This window comes from Artibeus jamaicensis, unplaced genomic scaffold (assembly GCF_021234435.1).
Source record: "Artibeus jamaicensis isolate MK-2021 breed Jamaican fruit bat unplaced genomic scaffold, CSHL_Jam_final scaffold_1019, whole genome shotgun sequence".
Lineage (NCBI taxonomy): Eukaryota > Metazoa > Chordata > Mammalia > Chiroptera > Phyllostomidae > Artibeus > Artibeus jamaicensis.
In genome coordinates, this window is record NW_026522025.1 from 27,741,349 (window position 1) to 27,759,430 (window position 18,082).

At 35.6% G+C, this 18,082-nt stretch overlaps 1 protein-coding gene across 16 annotated transcripts in view; it reads left to right on the top strand.

Moving 5' to 3' along the window:
• Window positions 1-18,082, top strand: part of ADGRL2 (adhesion G protein-coupled receptor L2) — a 214,258-nt gene that overhangs the window by 155,229 nt on the left and 40,947 nt on the right. For 12 of the 16 annotated variants that reach the window (XM_053655401.1, XM_053655402.1, XM_037164168.2 and 9 more), the window contains exons 4-9: window positions 1,521-1,630; window positions 7,678-8,478; window positions 14,949-15,242; window positions 15,796-15,899; window positions 16,755-16,940; window positions 17,790-17,828. In XM_053655401.1, coding sequence (XP_053511376.1) covers window positions 1,521-1,630; window positions 7,678-8,478; window positions 14,949-15,242; window positions 15,796-15,899; window positions 16,755-16,940; window positions 17,790-17,828 — 1,534 coding nt within the window. The remainder of the gene's footprint in view (window positions 1-1,520; window positions 1,631-7,677; window positions 8,479-14,948; window positions 15,243-15,795; window positions 15,900-16,754; window positions 16,941-17,789; window positions 17,829-18,082) is intronic. The other 4 variants (XM_037164171.2, XM_053655405.1, XM_037164178.2 and 1 more) reach the window with 2 other exon arrangements.

The window sequence follows — 18,082 nt, forward strand, 5'->3', positions numbered from 1 at the left end:
TTTACACTAAACTGACAGCCATTGGCAAATTTTCTCAAGTGATTGAACCAATTCATGAGAAATATAGACTAATGAGAATAAAACAGGATGTTGTATAAGAATGTGTCAGGACACCATTTATGTCATCCATGCTCTTGGAAATTATTTTGTAGGAAATGTTTTTTCAAAATATGGCATAGAGCATTACAGATTAATTACGATAAAACTTATTATAAGTTTAGTACTTACACCAGGGATATTTGTTATAATTTATTTAACATTTAAGACCTTTATTAATAATATACCTTGATCTATAAAATGTACATTTTTGATTCTGTAGAAATTTGCAGGTCTTGCTGCTCTTTAAGAAGAGTCAAGCTTAGCTTGAGTTGTAATGGCTCCAGAGTGCCTGACTTACCATACCTGTCCCCTGTGACACAGCTCTCCGTCCACCGTCCTTTAGTTACAGTACTTGCTGTACTAGAAGCCAGGCTGCTTTTTCATTCCTCAGTTACCATGTTAAAGTCAAGTTATTTTAGGCACTCTATAATGCCTGGTGTTCGAATTGTTAAATAAGTTTTGTTATAATGCTCTTGTTCTGCTTGCTTTGCCTCCTTAATTTATATAGTATTGGAAAATACAATAGAAGCCTGTAATACTATTTTTAAAGGATAGTTCTTGCCTTGATAAAACTTATAAAAAGATCATTTGGATAAAATCATGCAACTAAAATATCTTGCCTGGAGTTCTAACTTAATCCTAATAATCTTGATAGGTTTACTGACAACATAAAAATAAAGTATTTCCAATAATAATAAATAGGACATTCTAGGCATCATGTTAGTGACATTCTTTTTAATGTTATATTTCAGGGAGTCTTAGTGTAGAAGAACCAGTGTTCATAGTTGTACCATATTAATAGTATAAACACATTGATCTATAAAAATACAAAGAGTAAAAACAATGTTGAAACATATGCATTGGGCACTGTGCTAAACACTTTAAAGGTATTTTATCATTTATGGAAGCCACAGATGGAAGTGCTATGGCCTGTGAGATCAAGAGAATACAAAGTGCCTGTGATAGAAAACTTAACACAGAACTGGGTTGAGAGGATAAACTTAAAAACCTGGCTCCTCCTTTGTTTTAATATGTTGCCCAAACTTCTTTTAAGCTATTAATTTGTGTTTGTATGTTTCTGTTCCACAATAGTACCATTTTAATTCTTAGATATGCAGAGTATCTTGGTATTTTTTTCAGTACATATTGAGTATGTTGAAATTACAAGTAAGACATAATAGAATAATAGAGAAATATTAGCTATTTTTTTACTTGGAGTTAAAATTTAGTGTGATCCACAATACAGAAATCACAGCACAAAGAAAATATGACTTTTATAACTAATAATGCTATCTGTCAATTTTTTTTTGTTTCATGGTGCTAGTTACTTGAAAAATATGAAATAGTCCTCCATTATTATTTTTGTAAAAATATGCAAATAGATGATCATGTCACACAATTTGATTTGTTCTGTTTTCCAGGTGCAACAATCGAACACAGTGTATAGTAGTTACTGGGTCGGATGTGTTTCCTGATCCATGTCCTGGAACATACAAGTACCTTGAAGTCCAGTATGAATGTGTTCCTTACAGTAAGTATGAAATTGGTATTTTTCAATTTCTCCCGCATTCCTCGTTGATGCTGAAAGACTACACATGTGAAAGAAGCATATGTTTATGGCCTACAAAACCATTATGCATGCAGAGCGCTAACAGACTCAGGCCTCCAATTAGCTTCATGAAGTGTGGAAGGAAGCCATGGTGTGATGCTGGCCAAGTGTCTGTCTGTGTTCTTAAGTGTTTGGCTTTTAAGGCTAGTGTTTTTCCAGAAAACAAACTTGAATTAGCTATTCAATAGGGCAGATAGAAATCTGTACTTTTGCCCGATACCAGTTGCTGACAAATTGGTTTGGCTCATGGTTTTGTAAAGAAGGAACTGACTTTGGTTTTAATCGTGAGCGACTTGAATGGCTACCTGCTGTCGTGGTAACTTCAGTGCCTTGGAAAAGCTGTGGTTGCAGTAACTGCAGCAAGTGCTCCCTTGTCTTCCATTGTCCCTAAGGGAGCATTGCTTTGCCATATTCACTGACGGAATCTTAATACTGAATAAAATAGATATGACAGAACCTTGTACATATTTCTACTTTTAATTTGGCCTAACATTCATTTTGGTGGGGGCCATAAAAGGATATTGAAAATTCAATTGGAGATTTCATGAGTAGGCTTCAGCTTATGTTCCAATTCTGTGTAGTTTTCCTCTGAACCTCAGAATTCACACTTCTAAATTGTTTTCTGTACTTTCATTGTACATTTTATACAACTAAAAAGTTTCACTACATTACCTAATTTTCATAAAACGTGTATGTCACCTTAATTTCTAAGCATGTGAATGATAACTTCATTAGCAATTTTACTGATTCGAGATAGTTTTGGTCCACTTCTTTCCTTAAAAAAACAAAAGTTGGTTTCAAACTAAATAATGAAATTGCTTTTTCTAGAGCCTCAGAAACTAGATCATTAGTTACGGTAGTTTCATATGTGACAACCATCAATGTTTCTCCAACCAAAGGGCCGAATTCTAACAGATGTCCTATGTCCAGTACGGTAGTAATGCATCCTTACACATCATGTGAAGGCGCTGTCTCTCTCTTTTCTGCCCACAGTTTTGATAAATTGGCTTTCTGTAGGGTATCAGTTAAAGGCCAAACACAGCTGATCTTTCCTTTTCATTCCTGCTCTGTGTTCCTGTGTCACTGTGAAATGGATGCTTTTTATGTTTTCAGTATTCTCTATACCATTTGTAGGATTGGAAGCCTACTGAGTGCACTGATCTTTGTGTCGTTTCTCCTGTGGGTAGTGTCGGTGGCTCACATAATCATTCTCCTGTGCCACTAGAGGAACATTGTATTCTTTTGAGCTAACCAAAATTTTGTTTCGTAAAGTCACTTTCACTTGAATTTAGCACGGTTTCTGTCCTCACACTAGAAAAGGAGTACAGCATCCATTCCCAAACACTGGAATCAGTCAGAGCTGCCAAGAATTGTGTCTTTCTGGAGCCTGTTCCTGTAACCTAGTCTAGAGACCAAGAATAGTGTTGTTAAGCAAATATCATTTTCAGACTCTTAAGTAATTTCTTGTGCTGTTTAAGAAAGGAAAATGTGGATACCTTCTGGAACATCTAACTTTCATTTTTTTTTTACTTTTTCAGTTCTCCAGAAGTATTGTACATTGTGCACTAAACTTGCAAATAGTTATATTCAAGAGAAGTATTTGTTCTTTATAATTTTTGTCCTTTAAAAAAAACCCAGGAATTAATTTGATGTTACCTTTCTAGATGTTTGCACAAGGCAGAAATAAGTCTGTGGCTTTTTTAAAAACTATTTCTTGCTTAAGGATTGATGTCATTATACATTCTGTATACCGTATAGTAGTGACACACTATGAATTGTAGGACTGTGTATTTTATCTCTTTTCCCCTTTTTTCAATTCTTTTGTTTCTTTACGGTTCTGTGTGTTGTACCAATCCTTTACACTTGCTTTTATTTTAAGTGGGTAGCCTTAACTTTCCCCTTGTTTTAATAGTGTTTTTTACTTGTAATATTTGCATACCCCACACTAAGTTGATAAAAATTGTTACCGTCACATAATGCTTATGATATGTCTCTTACCACCTTGCTTTATGTCAGTTTCTATCCAAAGCAAATTCTCCAGGAACATACACATCCCAAACTGTTTTTTCCTCTTTCAAAAATATTCAGACAAGTTTTTGTGATTTCTGAAAATTTTATAAGTACTTTACTCAACAGAGCCCATTAGAAATACTGTTTGTTTCTTATTCTGTGTGTTTAAGACAGGTGCATGTCTTATATCTGACATATTTCTGCTCAGACAATGTCTGTGTTAAACATAGCTGTACACAGCTCACCCTCTATCATTAACAGAAGTAGTACGTGTTTAAAATAATTCAAAAGGATCTTGTAGGAAAAAGGAGAAAAGTCTGAGTGGAAATCCATATTCTATAGGCAGGATTTGGTTTTGATTTTTGTACCCTGTTATTTCAACTATCATTAAATTATAAAAATTAAAATTACAGCTACCAGTTTTATTTGATGAAAAGAAAGAACCATTACTGTTGATTAAATCATCTTAATGAATAAGCATGAGATTATTCAAAGTGAAATAGTGTGTCACTTCAGATACAGAGTATATAGGCATTAGTTTGTTTGGGTCGATTTCTTGTCTTATGTATCCATGTAGTATTCCACCAACGTTAGTGGGTCTTGTATTTATGTTTGTTTGGTCTATAGAATAGCAGACATGTTGTGAATTAATTCATACATTCTCATAAGACAAGTTGCAGTACCTATTGTAATGGGATGAAGAATGCTAATTTCATCAATTTTATTGTGATTTTATATTCTTCTGGGTTGAGGAATTTTAATTGGCTGATTTGATATATACCCATCCTTTGGGTTTCATAAAAATCATAATATAAGGACATTTGTTTTAAATATCCATATCTTATTTGATTCATTAATCATCAAAGGTTATATTTACTTTTTATCCTTCAACTTTAATATTCTCAGTTTTCATCAGAATTATAAATTAGATGCAATTTATACCCATTTTATTTTTAATAGAAATGTCAGTGAAATCACAAAGACTTCTCTATTTAATATTTTTCTCAGTAACTGCATTGTCATTTTACTTCTTCATATAGTAAAACCCAGCCATTTTCAAGTAATGGAAAACAAAATATGCTTTCTGTGTTCTTTGTGGAACTTGTTTTAAGTTCTGTTTTAAGTATGTAACATATGTTAAAGTGTATTATTCCCATCCTTTATATTTAATTGGTTTATTTCAGTAAAGTCATTCTTTTCTAAAATACAGCAGTATGTAAATATAGTCTGAGCAGTCACGACACTAATGATTTCTCTTGCCCTCATTCTCCTGCCACGCCCTTCCGTTATTGATTCTAAGCAGGTATAATAGAGCTCTTCACTGAGGAGTAATTTTAGGACTAGCGGTTTATAAAAATTGTTTCACGTCAGTAACACTTAATTTCTTTTTACCGGATGCAGTCAGAATTACACATTATACAGCAAGTATGTTTCCTGAAAGTAGTGAAATAGGCCAAGTTGAGTGGGGGAGGCGGTGGCTAAACACGGAAGGATTATGCTATTTTTATGGCAAAAATATTTGTGTGATATTTCTCCCTAAGGTATTTCAGGAAGTCAGTAGTTAATCTTGATGAATTATTACAAATTTAAAAATGAATCAAGCTAAGACATGTAATGAAATGTGCAACTACAGTACCTTTGAGTAATCAGTTTGGAGATAGACTACTAGCACACCCTAATGCATTTTAATAAGGGAAGAAGCAGCATAGACATTAATCTGGACACTTTATGAAATTCAGGCAACATACTTCAAAGCCTACACACAATTTAAAGTAGTGCTTTATGGTTTGTAATTATTAGAATACTATTTACTAGCCAGAATCTCATGTAGCACCCTTCCTTAACAGCATACTGTAATCCATTTCTTTAAACTTCCTGGAGGGAGGAATTTTTTCACGTATAACTGTACTAATCAGGTTTGTTTTTATGAAAGCATTTACCTTTTCTGGGGTCTGTGGAGTCAAGGTATTTGCTTTGAATGCTTGGTATGATTGCTTTTGCATGCTAGCTTGCATTCTGTGTAAATTGATGACAGAAGACAATGTCACAATAAGCTAACCATATTCTTTCTTCCTTTTTCTCCTTGCCTACTGTGCTTGCTTTTTCCTTGTAGGTATTTTGCTTACTTCTTTAAAATAGTCTTAACATTACAAAGCTTGAGATATGTACTGTAGAGAATTTAGTAAGAATTTTATAATATAAAGTAGATATAATTTTCATGTTTAAATATTCCAGTTATTAGTGGGGAAGTAAGGCACTAACCTACCCCACACTTTAAAGTCCCTACAGGGGTAGATGGGGGAAATTTGTTTATTCCTGTAAAGGAGGCATATTTTTTATGGTTAAGGTATATTTTTGTAGAAATAGAAAGAATAGAAAAACAATGGAAACATATAATGAGATGCATAATTATGTATTTCTTGTGACATAAATACATTACATAAAATGTTAAAATGTAGCCATATTAATATTTATTAATTTTGACCTATACTCCAAAATTAAGTTGTCATTTTTATAAATACATTGTGTTGGTATGCTTAGTCATTGTATTAGATATTTTAATTTTAGTCAATGTAATAATGAGTTTATACAATTAGATAAGTGCGGATGGTCTGCCTATGCATGCGTCTGTCTGTAGCCTACATATATTAAAGTAATACTTGATGAGAATGCTGAGTGACTTTGGAATGGCAAGAGTATGTATACCGTGCATTAGTGAAGAATTTCATTATTTATTCAGGTACACTAAGTGAAGCAGCATGCCAACGTATTTGTATTGCCTCCTTAATCTATTAAAATGATTGATCCATGTTTTTTATGTAACTTTAGAATCTTTTTCCTGCTAGGTTTTCCTGTTGTGTGTTTCTCTTTGTCCAAACTAGTGCAGCTCTTATTCTTCCTGTATTTAGCATCTGTTACAAATTCAATCTTAGACTAATAGTCAATTTATTTTAATCTTTTTTCTTTTTTCCTTGCACTCTTTTTATTTTTCTTCCGATGCTTAAAATAGAAGTGGAGCAAAAAGGTAAATAACGTACAGTCTGAACCCCAGCTCCCTGTTATGTGCCTTATGGATGTTACCTCCTCCCTTCCCTCCCCCACTACACTCCTGACATTAAATAATCAGCAGGATCTCATAAATGCACTTCATAAAGAAATCAGCTGTTTGCAATGACATTTTATGACTGCTAAATCTGGTGATGGGATAAAATTTCTGAAGTCGGCGAGGGGGCACTGTCTTCTCTCTGTTTCTTTTTCACCCTTTATCTCTTTTTTTCTGACCCCCTTGGATATTTTATTATTGAGGTGTCATCTTGCCTGGTTTCCCGAGCCCTCTCCATAGCATGCCATGGTTCCGGGCCTCCTGGTCGCCTCATCCCTGCTTTCTTTGTGTTTACTTTTCTCTGCTCCTAATTGCATTCTCCAAATATTTATGTTTCTTCAATGGAAGCTTCTTTGGTTTCAGTCTGACTTCTGTCAAAGTTCTAAATAAGGCTTCATGTTAGGTTTTTTGTTGTTGTTGCTGTTCTGTTTGCTTTACTTTGGCTCTTCGATTTTGGGTTTGGGGGGAGCATAAGTGGGCCAGGGAAGGGAGGGTACAATGTTTGGACTAAAGAAAGAACTTTGTACACTGTTGTGCAAAAAGCTCAAAGTTTTAAAGCATAAATTACCAAATTATCAGATAAAAACACATAGCAAAAATGTAAGTTTTCCGCTCAATTGTGAATGACCTTAAACTTAGGTTTGTATTTGTGAAAATAAACCACAGCCACTTTGTGTGCTGGGGCTTTGATTATGGGAACTTGGGGGAAGAATATACACTTTTATTAAGGATATATTTTGGTAGAAAGTTAATAAAATGAATTTTTCTCTTTGGCTTTATGATCCTTAAAACTTCTGTTTACCCATGTCATTTTTTTAACTTGACTTAATTCTTGTCTTTTCTCTGTGACCGTCAGTTTTTGTGTGCCCTGGGACCTTGAAAGCAATTGTGGACTCACCATGTATATATGAAGCTGAACAGAAGGCAGGGGCTTGGTGCAAGGACCCTCTTCAGGCTGCCGATAAAATTTATTTCATGCCCTGGACCCCCTATCGTACTGATACTTTAATAGAATATGCTTCCTTAGAAGATTTCCAAAACAGTCGCCAAACAACAACATACAAACTTCCAAATCGAGTAGATGGTACTGGATTTGTGGTCTATGATGGTGCTGTCTTCTTTAACAAAGAGCGAACAAGGAATATTGTGAAATTTGACTTGAGGACTAGAATTAAGAGCGGAGAGGCCATAATTAACTATGCCAACTATCACGATACCTCACCATACAGATGGGGAGGAAAGACCGATATTGACCTGGCAGTTGATGAAAATGGCTTATGGGTCATTTATGCCACAGAACAGAACAATGGAATGATAGTTATTAGCCAACTGAATCCATACACTCTTCGATTTGAAGCAACGTGGGAGACTGTGTATGACAAACGTGCTGCGTCAAATGCCTTCATGATCTGCGGAGTGCTCTACGTGGTCAGGTCAGTGTATCAAGACAACGAGAGCGAAACCGGCAAGAACACAATTGATTACATTTACAATACTCGATTAAACCGAGGAGAGTATGTTGATGTCCCCTTCCCCAACCAGTACCAGTATATTGCTGCAGTGGATTACAATCCTAGAGATAACCAACTCTACGTGTGGAACAATAACTTCATTTTACGGTATTCTCTGGAGTTTGGTCCACCCGATCCTGCCCAAGGTAAGAATGTTTGCTTGCCAATGCCTATGTCTTTCGTGATCAGTGTACTTCTAAAAGGCTTCTTAATTTCTTTCCTGTTTATTTTCTTCCCCTTTCCATAGTTAAAGCACCAAGGAAAGAGGTGTGCCATTCCATGCTGTCACATAGTGTATACATTGTAGCTTTATTTTAGTACTTTTTTTCCTGAATTTCTTCACGTAACTGTTGCCTTCAGAAAATTGAGGCATCGTTCATTGACCATTTACCTTTTCATTGCTAAAAATATAATACCAGCTACAAACCTGTTAACCTTGCTTTTTTTCCCCTCTACCTGACTTCTGAATTGATTACAATCTATGTGCAGACCTTTTAACTTCTTGGCGCCAGTGGGTAGGGGAAATATGTGTTAGGGTGTCCCAGGGGAACTGCTAGGCTACATGTGCAACCCCGGGCGTTAAGTGTTTCGAAGTTGTGGCGTCCACTCTCTGCCGGAGAGGGGAGTCATCCGACATCTTCCTACATCATCATGTAAAATTACAGGTTTTTATTTCCTGAGGAATTAGCAATGGTTTTAAGTCAATATTCCTGTGACTTTGTCACATATGGACTAAACATTAAGTGATTCCACATGATGATTTATGACATACCTGTTAGCATTTTTTTTAGTTCTCTTTAAGAAACTTTATAGAGGACCATTAGTTCAGAAAGTGATGCTAAGTCCTTGGGTATATACTTTAGTTTATCAAGTGAATTCAATTCTGTGGAAAACAATTTTTGAGGGTAAATTAAATGACTGTTTCATTAAAACAAGATTACCTCACACTCATGATAAAAGAACAACCTGTTAGGTTATTATAGAGGTTTCAGTAATTTTATCTTTTTCTGTTTGACCAATATTTGTATATTAAAATGCTGAATTAATGTTTCAGTTTATTCAGTTCATTGGAATTCTCACATTATTGAGTTACTTCAGATTTTTTTTCCTATGGAATGAATAAATCTCCTCAAAAAGGTGGAAAAAAGTTAATATTTTCTTCTATTAAAGTAGTACATAGCTACACAATTAAACATAACTACATGTACCCACACATATTTTAGGATATACTGTTACTAAGTTCTAAATCTTGTCACGAGATCAGAATCTCAAAAGTCGAAGTCATAGCCTTTCGTAGTGGAATTCTGACTCCAGAACACCAACGTCTGTGATGTGATTTTTGTTCATAAGAACAGTAGCAACAGTGACTTAGTGCAAGGCCTCTTTTTCTCCAGTTCATAGATGTCTAGAATTTTTGGGCTTAAAATTGTAGCAGTAATGTCCTATTAGATTTTCAACAATTAAATCTTCTTCTAGGGCATAAATATTTTTACTGATAGTAACTCAGAATTGCTTATTTTTATAATTAGACATATTTTTCCTCTGGAGGACAGTGATTCAGAATATTTTCTGTATCTTATTTGTTTTCTTAAAAACAAGTACCATAGTTCTCTTTTATTGGCTGGTAAAAGGCAAATGTCAGGAATTGACAAAATTGGACATTGTATTGATTCTCGTGGTAGCTTTTTGTGATCAGTCTTTACTACACTCACAGCTGTTCAATTTGTTTTGGTTGGTAATACATCTCTTCCCCTCCATTAGAAAAATAAGGTAGGAAATAATTTTTTTAAATGCCAGTTCATGATCAGGGCCTTACCTGAGGATTCTGAATAAAGAATCATTGCCTCATCTAATTGTCACAAAAGTACTTGAGTGAATACAAGATGAGTAATATCGTTTCCCATAGGTGCTTATATTCTAGTAAATAGGTTCATTACAGATGAAGTCTGATAATTTAGATGCTTTTTGGATTTATTTAAATTATTTTTTAGAGAGAGGGTAATGGAGGGAGAGAGGGAGAGAAGCATCAGTGTGTGGTTGCCTTTCACACGCCCCCTACTGGTGACCTGGCCTGCAACCCTGGCATGTGCCCTGACTGGGAATCAAACTGTTGACCCTTCAGTTTTCAGGTCAGCACTCAGTCCACTAAGCCACACCAGTCAGGGCTGGATGCTTTTTGGAAAGGGTAATTACCAACTTTGAAAATGAGAAACTTAGGCACATTTAGTAATTGTGTTTCTACAATTAAGTTTTGTTATCCAAAATAGCTATTCTTAACTAGCCCCAGAAAGTGAAAATTAATTTTGGCCCTTTATTAAACCCTTAATGGTAAGAAAGTTTTATCTGACCTAAATTTTTCTTGCTGCTGTTTGAATCATATTCTCTTAGTCTGTTTACTTAAAATTTATTTTCATATGCTTTTAGAGAGACCTCAGTTCTCTCTCATCCAGGATGTATACTGATATCTAGATGGGACTTTGCAGAACTGCTCTAGCCCCTAAATGTAGGCCAAACCACTAAGCCACTGTCAGCATTCCAAAAGCAAGATCTGAGGGACTGATGGGGCGGAGCAATTAGAGAGCAGGGTGTTTTGTCCTACAAAGCAGTGATTGACTGGCTTGGCTAACATTCAGTCTTATGTGCTGAATCTGCTATAGTGTATGTCACCAAGGTGTACATTGTGCTGTAAAGCTATTCAGCCCTTTCATTTCTCACTGTGACCTGCTTCATAGTGTATTAGCTTCAATACTTTTTCCCGCTTATAAATCCAAGCATTTTTGTTTATAACGGCACAAATACATTATTTATTTGCCAGGTCTTCAAGTAAATCTTTTTTTTATTTGAATTTCAGCTTTTTGTGATCTCTGTTCCCTTAAACTAAATCCACTTTTCCTTTCTCTTTCTTCTTCCCTTAAGTGGGCTTAGGAAACATCCATTTTAGTCTTACTTTAACTTTTCTGTTTCTTAATTTGAATGTTTTATGTTTACATAATCTGTGTGCAAATAAGATCTCCCAAATGTTATAAAAAATCTTGTGTCTTGGGGTTTTTATAGCTCCTAAATAATTACTCTAATTACGAAGCACCATAGTTTGGAAGTATGAGGGAAATGTTTTATTAAGAGAGTCAGTGATTTTGGGGGGTAGTATTTAGCATAGGATACTTCTTGAAACATCTTCCCACTGATAATGAATCCTCTCAAAAGATGGCCAGTATTCTTAAACATTGAATAAGGGTAAATTTAATGAATGTGCAGTTTTGCCTTACTAGGCTACCAACTCACTCCAGCTGGAGTTCATTTAGTGAACAGTGGGTTAGTTTTAGGACCTGGATGATGGAAGTCCTGCCCTTAGCATCAACAGTATTTTCCCTAAATCTTTTCGTGCTGGAGAAAGCTGGTAATAAATAACAAGTCTTGAGTAAACACTACTGTAGTAAACTGAACCATTCTGTATGTGTGTGTCACATCTTCATGGGTTCCTATTAAATATGTTAATTAGCATGTTGTTAGCTCCATTTCTAGGTCTCTGCACTTAAATGATAACAGTAGGTAACAGGCTGAAGCTGTTAATCTAGATGCTTGATATGGCATCCTGATAACTGGGACGTAGCCCTGTGTAGCAGGGTTTGGGTTTTAAATGGAATTCTCTTGTGAATTGCCTTGTTTTCTGTTACCGTTTGTAGGTTATGCTAGAGTTTTGAACTTCTTGCCACATAAATTTCTGTATGAAGCTGTACAGTTTATTGCTCCCACACCTTATGCTATCCTTCCCACATCTTTTGTTCTCTTAGAGATTTACACAGAGCACCAGTGTCAGTTAAATGTTCCAGAGTAAGGGCAGATTGCTTTGTGGGATGCTGTACTTTTCCAGAGTCTATGAAAATCTTACCTAGGAAAGTAAGATCATAGCATTTAAGAGTACAAGCAAGTGACCTTGAACAAATTGCGTAACCCTCTCTGCAACTCAGTTTCCTCATCTTTAAAAGAAAGATCATCATAATACCTACTTTATAAGGTTGTAGTATGGATTTCATAAGGTGAGCTGATGATCTTTGATTAGAGTAGAGTCTGGTTCATAAATGCTAAGTGTAAGCTTTTATCATTATCAGATGGCCTGTCTTCACCTATGGAAAGAAATATTAATCTTGAGAGATATCTCTGTATTTCTAACTTCAACCTTACAAAAAATTGCTTTCCTTGAAGTTACTAAATTTCGGTCTTCCAAACTCCCAGGAATTCTAATTGTCCTCCAAAAAAATTAAAGTTTGCCACATAAAAGCTTACTTCCATGTTTATTGTCACGATGACCCAATATTTCAGTGATTTGCCTTTGAATATGTGTTGATTCCCTTTGAACTTAGTTTATTAAAAGGTAAAAAGCATATGAAAATCATCAAAAAAAACACATGGAAATAGACTATAGAATATCATGAAATTGTATGCATGTAATAGAGGTCATTTTATTACCTACCTTCATGCACTTATGATGCATCTTTACTGATGCTTAACTAACAGATTACTAATTGTAGCACTGTTGATACATATTCAGTGATTAAATATGTCTTGATTAGTTCGGTGTCGAGGGAGACATATGACGGCTTTAGCAATAAAACCACTTTGCTCTGCCTTGTTCTCTTTTTGCTCCAACTCTCCACTCCCTTTTTAAATTGGATTCAGCAGCAGTCATTTGACACTTCTGCAGAAGATTGTGATGCTTTTGACAAATGTTAATTGAGAAAGCACTGAAAGCCTGGCTGCATTGTAATCAAAAGAAAATTACAGAGGTTTAACAAGATGTCAGGCAAGGGCTTTTCGGGAAAAGATAGACGGGTTTGAATAGGTTTCTGCAGCAGCTGGCTGGGCATGATGTTTGACTAATGTACACAGGCATCTTTCATATGGTCAATACATTATGCCCTGGAAATAAAACATGTTTAAGTTTTTCTTGCTCTAGAAGGAAAAAAAGGTGTAGAAAGTATATTTGGTAACAAGAAGTTTGTCACTACTAAAGGCCTAGAAACAAGTTTTTCTGATAAACTCAGCATGCCCTCTCAATAGTAGCATAGTTATATAAACATCTATTTATGGACCAGAGCCTGAAATATGAAACGTAGTAATAATATGAACTTGTTTTCTAATCAGTTTTAATGTTCTAGTTTGTTTCTTATGTATAGAGAAGGCCTAAAACAGTTAAATTTTATAAGATTACTTGAAATCATTATTTTTAATTTGCTGTACTCTTAATAATTTAAGGCATCATATTATATATATATATATATATATACATATATATATATATAACATTTTAAGAGCCAGTAACTATAAATCTTGATAAAACTTCAGAGTGATCATTTAATAGAGTTCAAATGATAGTCTTAAAGTTTTACCGACAGATAAGTTTTGTTGTTTTTAAAATCAATTAAATGGTAATTAATGAAAGAGACATAAGCTCCATTAATTTTTTAACCTACTGGATATAACAGTTTGAAAGTAATATTGGAAGTCAAAAAATAGCCTTTAAAAACTTCTTTGTGGCCCTGGCTGGTGTAGCTCAGTGGATTGAGCGCGGGCCTGCGAACCAGACAATCGTGGTTCGATTCCCAGTCAGGGCACATGCCTGGGTTGCAGGATAGTTCCCTGCAGGCCAGTTCCCAGCAGGGGAGGCACGAAAGGCAACCATACATTGATGTTTCTCTCCCTCTCTCTTTTCCTTCCCCTCTAAAGATAAATAAATAAAATATTTTTAAAAAACCTTTTTTGTGAATTTCTACTTTTAAATGTGTAACTGTAGTCCTCTCATATACTGTTTAGGGTAGAGAGGAGGGCTGGTTTTGAATTAGGCGTGATTTGATCTAACCTGTTATCTTGACAAACGATTGCCTCATAGCCTCTTACCAGAACCAGTTGCCCTTCTCTTACCTACGTTTTCAAAAGGGAAGAAGCTGAAGCCTCCGCTGTTTCCTTACTGTTAAAACAGCACAGGCGGGCAAAGTTGCGTCCTGTTCGGGTCTGACCAGGCATGCTCAAAAATCTCTCAAGCAAGAATGGCTGCTGGGTAGAAAGATGTCACAATGTCACATCTTATTTTTTCGTAAGGTGTAGAATGGGTGACCTTTTAAGTTTCCTGTTGTCCTAACTGGAGGTAATTGTCAGACTTTTGTTGATGCTTTGAGTTTGATTGTTTAAAGAGTACGAATTTATACAAGAAAATAATTTTTTGTGTTATTTACTAGTGACAGAATGCATTTGGTTTGTGTGTTGAAACTTTATATAAAACTGTCCATTTCCTGTTAGATGATATATAATGAAGTTACACTTAAACTATGTCATCAGATGTCTCGTTGAGAAGTAAACGTAGCACAATTAGAGTCATACACTAAAATGTATAATGAAGCCTAAACTGCCTTTGCTTAGCTAATAGTATAAACAGGAATAATCGAAGGGGTTTATTTTTCCTCCCCACTACTGGTGTTCTCCGTAACCCTCATTTTTGTTGGTTTTGGAGAAGTTGGAGGGGTGGGGTTTGGTGTGTGCCTGCAGGCACACATTCACGTGTGTGCGTGCCTGTGAACTTGAGTGTGTCTTTGAGATTAACATACTCATCTTTCTTCCATAGTGCCTACCACAGCTGTGACAGTAACTTCTTCAGCTGAGCAATTCAAAACCACTATGTCAACCACAAGCACTACTTCACAGAAAGGCCCCGTGAGCACAACCGTAGCTGGATCACAGGAAGGAAGCAGAGGGACAAAACCACCTCCAGCAGTTTCTACAACCAAAATTCCTCCTGTAACAAATATTTTTCCCCTGCCAGAGAGATTCTGCGAAGCATTAGAAGCCAGGGGGATATGGTGGCCTCAGACACAAAGGGGAGTGATGGTTGAACGACCGTGTCCCAAGGGAACAAGAGGTAGTTTCTGTAAAATACTACATACACATTTTAAATTGTACTTCAGTTAGATTCTGAATTACACTGAAGTGAGTTTACTAGCAGAAGGAGCTATTTATAATAGTGAACTTTATTATTCTTGTTACTTGGCAATACAGCAGCTGTAGACAACTGAAAGGTTTTTAAATTGTAAAAATTACCTAAGGTCAGGTCCTTAATTACCTCTCCCTCTTAAAGACCGGGGTCAGGCCTGAGATTTTTGCCCATGGGCTCTAGGGAGTGTTCTAACAGCTGTCTTTCTCATTGTAAGTGTCATTTTGGATGAGTCCCAAGAAAATCAAGGGCTTTTTGTTGTTTGTTGTAAATGTCTGATATTTCTATGCTGACTTTATATTTTCTGTTTATAATCTGCATCTCACCCTACTTTTTGTCAGTTATTGTCAGTTATTGTCAGCTACTTCCATTAGTGTTTATTCAGAACTGAACATGCAGGGAAGGATCATCATAGCTGATTTCCCAAATGCATGTAGAGAAACGGCTTCGGTTTCACTGTTGTTTTCTACATCTGTTGTAGGAACTGCCTCATATCTCTGCATGGTTTCCACTGGAACATGGAACCCTAAGGGCCCCGATCTTAGCAACTGTACCTCACACTGGGTGAATCAGCTGGCTCAGAAGGTTGGTTGGAACCTTTTATGATGATACACATTGGTGATTAAGGGCTTTAACTTCTAACATAAATAATTTAGCTTTGTATGTTAAAACCAGCTTCATTACTCTTTGTTAAGCATAAAAGTAAAAAATTATGCATAGTTTTGTCTGTAAACTCTTTATTCAAAGTTACATATGTTTGGGGGCAGGCTGGGTTTTTTTTGTTAAGCTTTTTAACGAGTACATACTTGCTTAATTTCAATCACATTTAGTTAGCTCTGTTTCTTTTGAAGTTTGTAAGACAAATAGTGCATTGGCCTAATACATCAAATATCATTATATTTGCAACTGTATCCACAGAATGCAAGCAGATGTTTATATCATAGACGATTATGAGAGAATAAGTAAAAATATTTACAGTGAAATATAAGTAAAGTACTAATATTACAGTGGAACGTAGTGACGTTTTAGCTTCTCCTTTGTCAGCTACCTTTCTGAAGTACAAGAAGTAGGTAATAATCCTCAATACCATACTGATTACATTCTGAATTAAATTTCTGGATCATTGGAATAAATAAAAAGATTTTTAAATGGCAGTTTAAAATGGTTACAAAGAGAGCTATCTGAAAACCTTTACAAAGGATTTCTGGTTTTCCCCCCTTTTGTTTCTTTTAAATTTCTAATTAAGAATTTCTTTTGTGTTGAGGATATGAGAACCTTTAATCATTTGAAGTGAAGAGAAAGTTATTTGTCTCAATTAGCTGCAGATTTTGACACATTTGCAAATACATTTCTCACCATAACAAAGATACTCAGAAGAAGAACGGGAAGCCGCAAACAGAGCACGAAATGTTACTGAGATCATGTAAATTGGCCTTTCAGATCAGAAGTGGAGAAAACGCTGCTAGTCTTGCCAATGAACTAGCTAAACATACCAAAGGGCCGGTGTTTGCTGGAGATGTGAGTTCTTCAGTGAGGCTGATGGAGCAGTTGGTGGACATTCTTGACGCACAGCTGCAGGAACTGAAACCTAATGAGAAGGATTCAGCTGGACGGAGTTATAACAAGGTAAGTCGGAATGTTCTGTTACATTTAATTAGACACTTTGTACAGCAGCTCTGGAATCAACAGTAGCAGTTGACTGTCAGACCTCTGGCCCCTTGACATACATACACGTAGAGACAAAACTTCTAATTTGGTTTATGTCCCAAGAAAGAATTACAATTGAGACAGGAACAATATGGCTTTAACCAAAAAAAAAAGTTAATTACCTGAGAGTGATCCTAGCTGGTGGCAAACTTCACCTGCCTGTTTATGGTCAGTAGTTTCATTTTAGAATGTATTCTCTGCACTTGGAGTCTCATTTTGGAATGTATTTCTGCACTTGTACAACACACTATGTGTAATCGTACATTTAATTCTTAGGTTTGCAACACAGTTGTGACGCATATAGTAATGTTACCCACTGAAATACTGTCTTTAGTGGCAGGTTTTGGGAGAAGGACAAACTTCTCTCTCTAGGATTATGGTGTTTTAGTTTATTAATTTTTCGTACTATGACATTTGATAGCTTTGTTTTTAACCATACTGTAAGTGTTCAGGTGAGATCCATATGACTCCAAAATCTGTGGCTATTACGGTTTTATAGGGAGAAAAGTAGGCACTTTCTTCCTTTTGATCACATGTTTTGTCCCCAGTCTTATCAACATACTTTGGATGAGTATACTTAGTAACATACAGCTAAAAACTATAGACAGAGAAAGTTGGCAGTCAGCACAGATCCATGAAAGTCCAGGAGACCAAATACCTAATGCACTCTGAGTTCAGGAGCACCAGCTTAATTTTTGAGGATTTTTTCTTTCCTCATTTTCAACAGATAAAATCTAACCTCTGATTTTCTTTTCTTTCACTAAAAAGCTCCAAAAACGAGAGAAGACATGCAGGGCTTACCTTAAGGTATCTCTCCTGTGCTGTCACCCTGCTTTATCCCTCCTTCAGCTCCCTGCCACGCTTTATCATCTTGCTGCATGATCCAATGTATTTCAGTCTTTGATAATTATATAATGTGCCCCATATCAGCTGTACAAATGTTGGCTTTTCACAGGTATATTGCTCTCAGAATAAGCAAATGATTTTTATGATTTTTATAAATTTTTATAATTTTTGCTGTTTTCCCATTCATCCAAATGTACAAGAATTTGAATGACCAA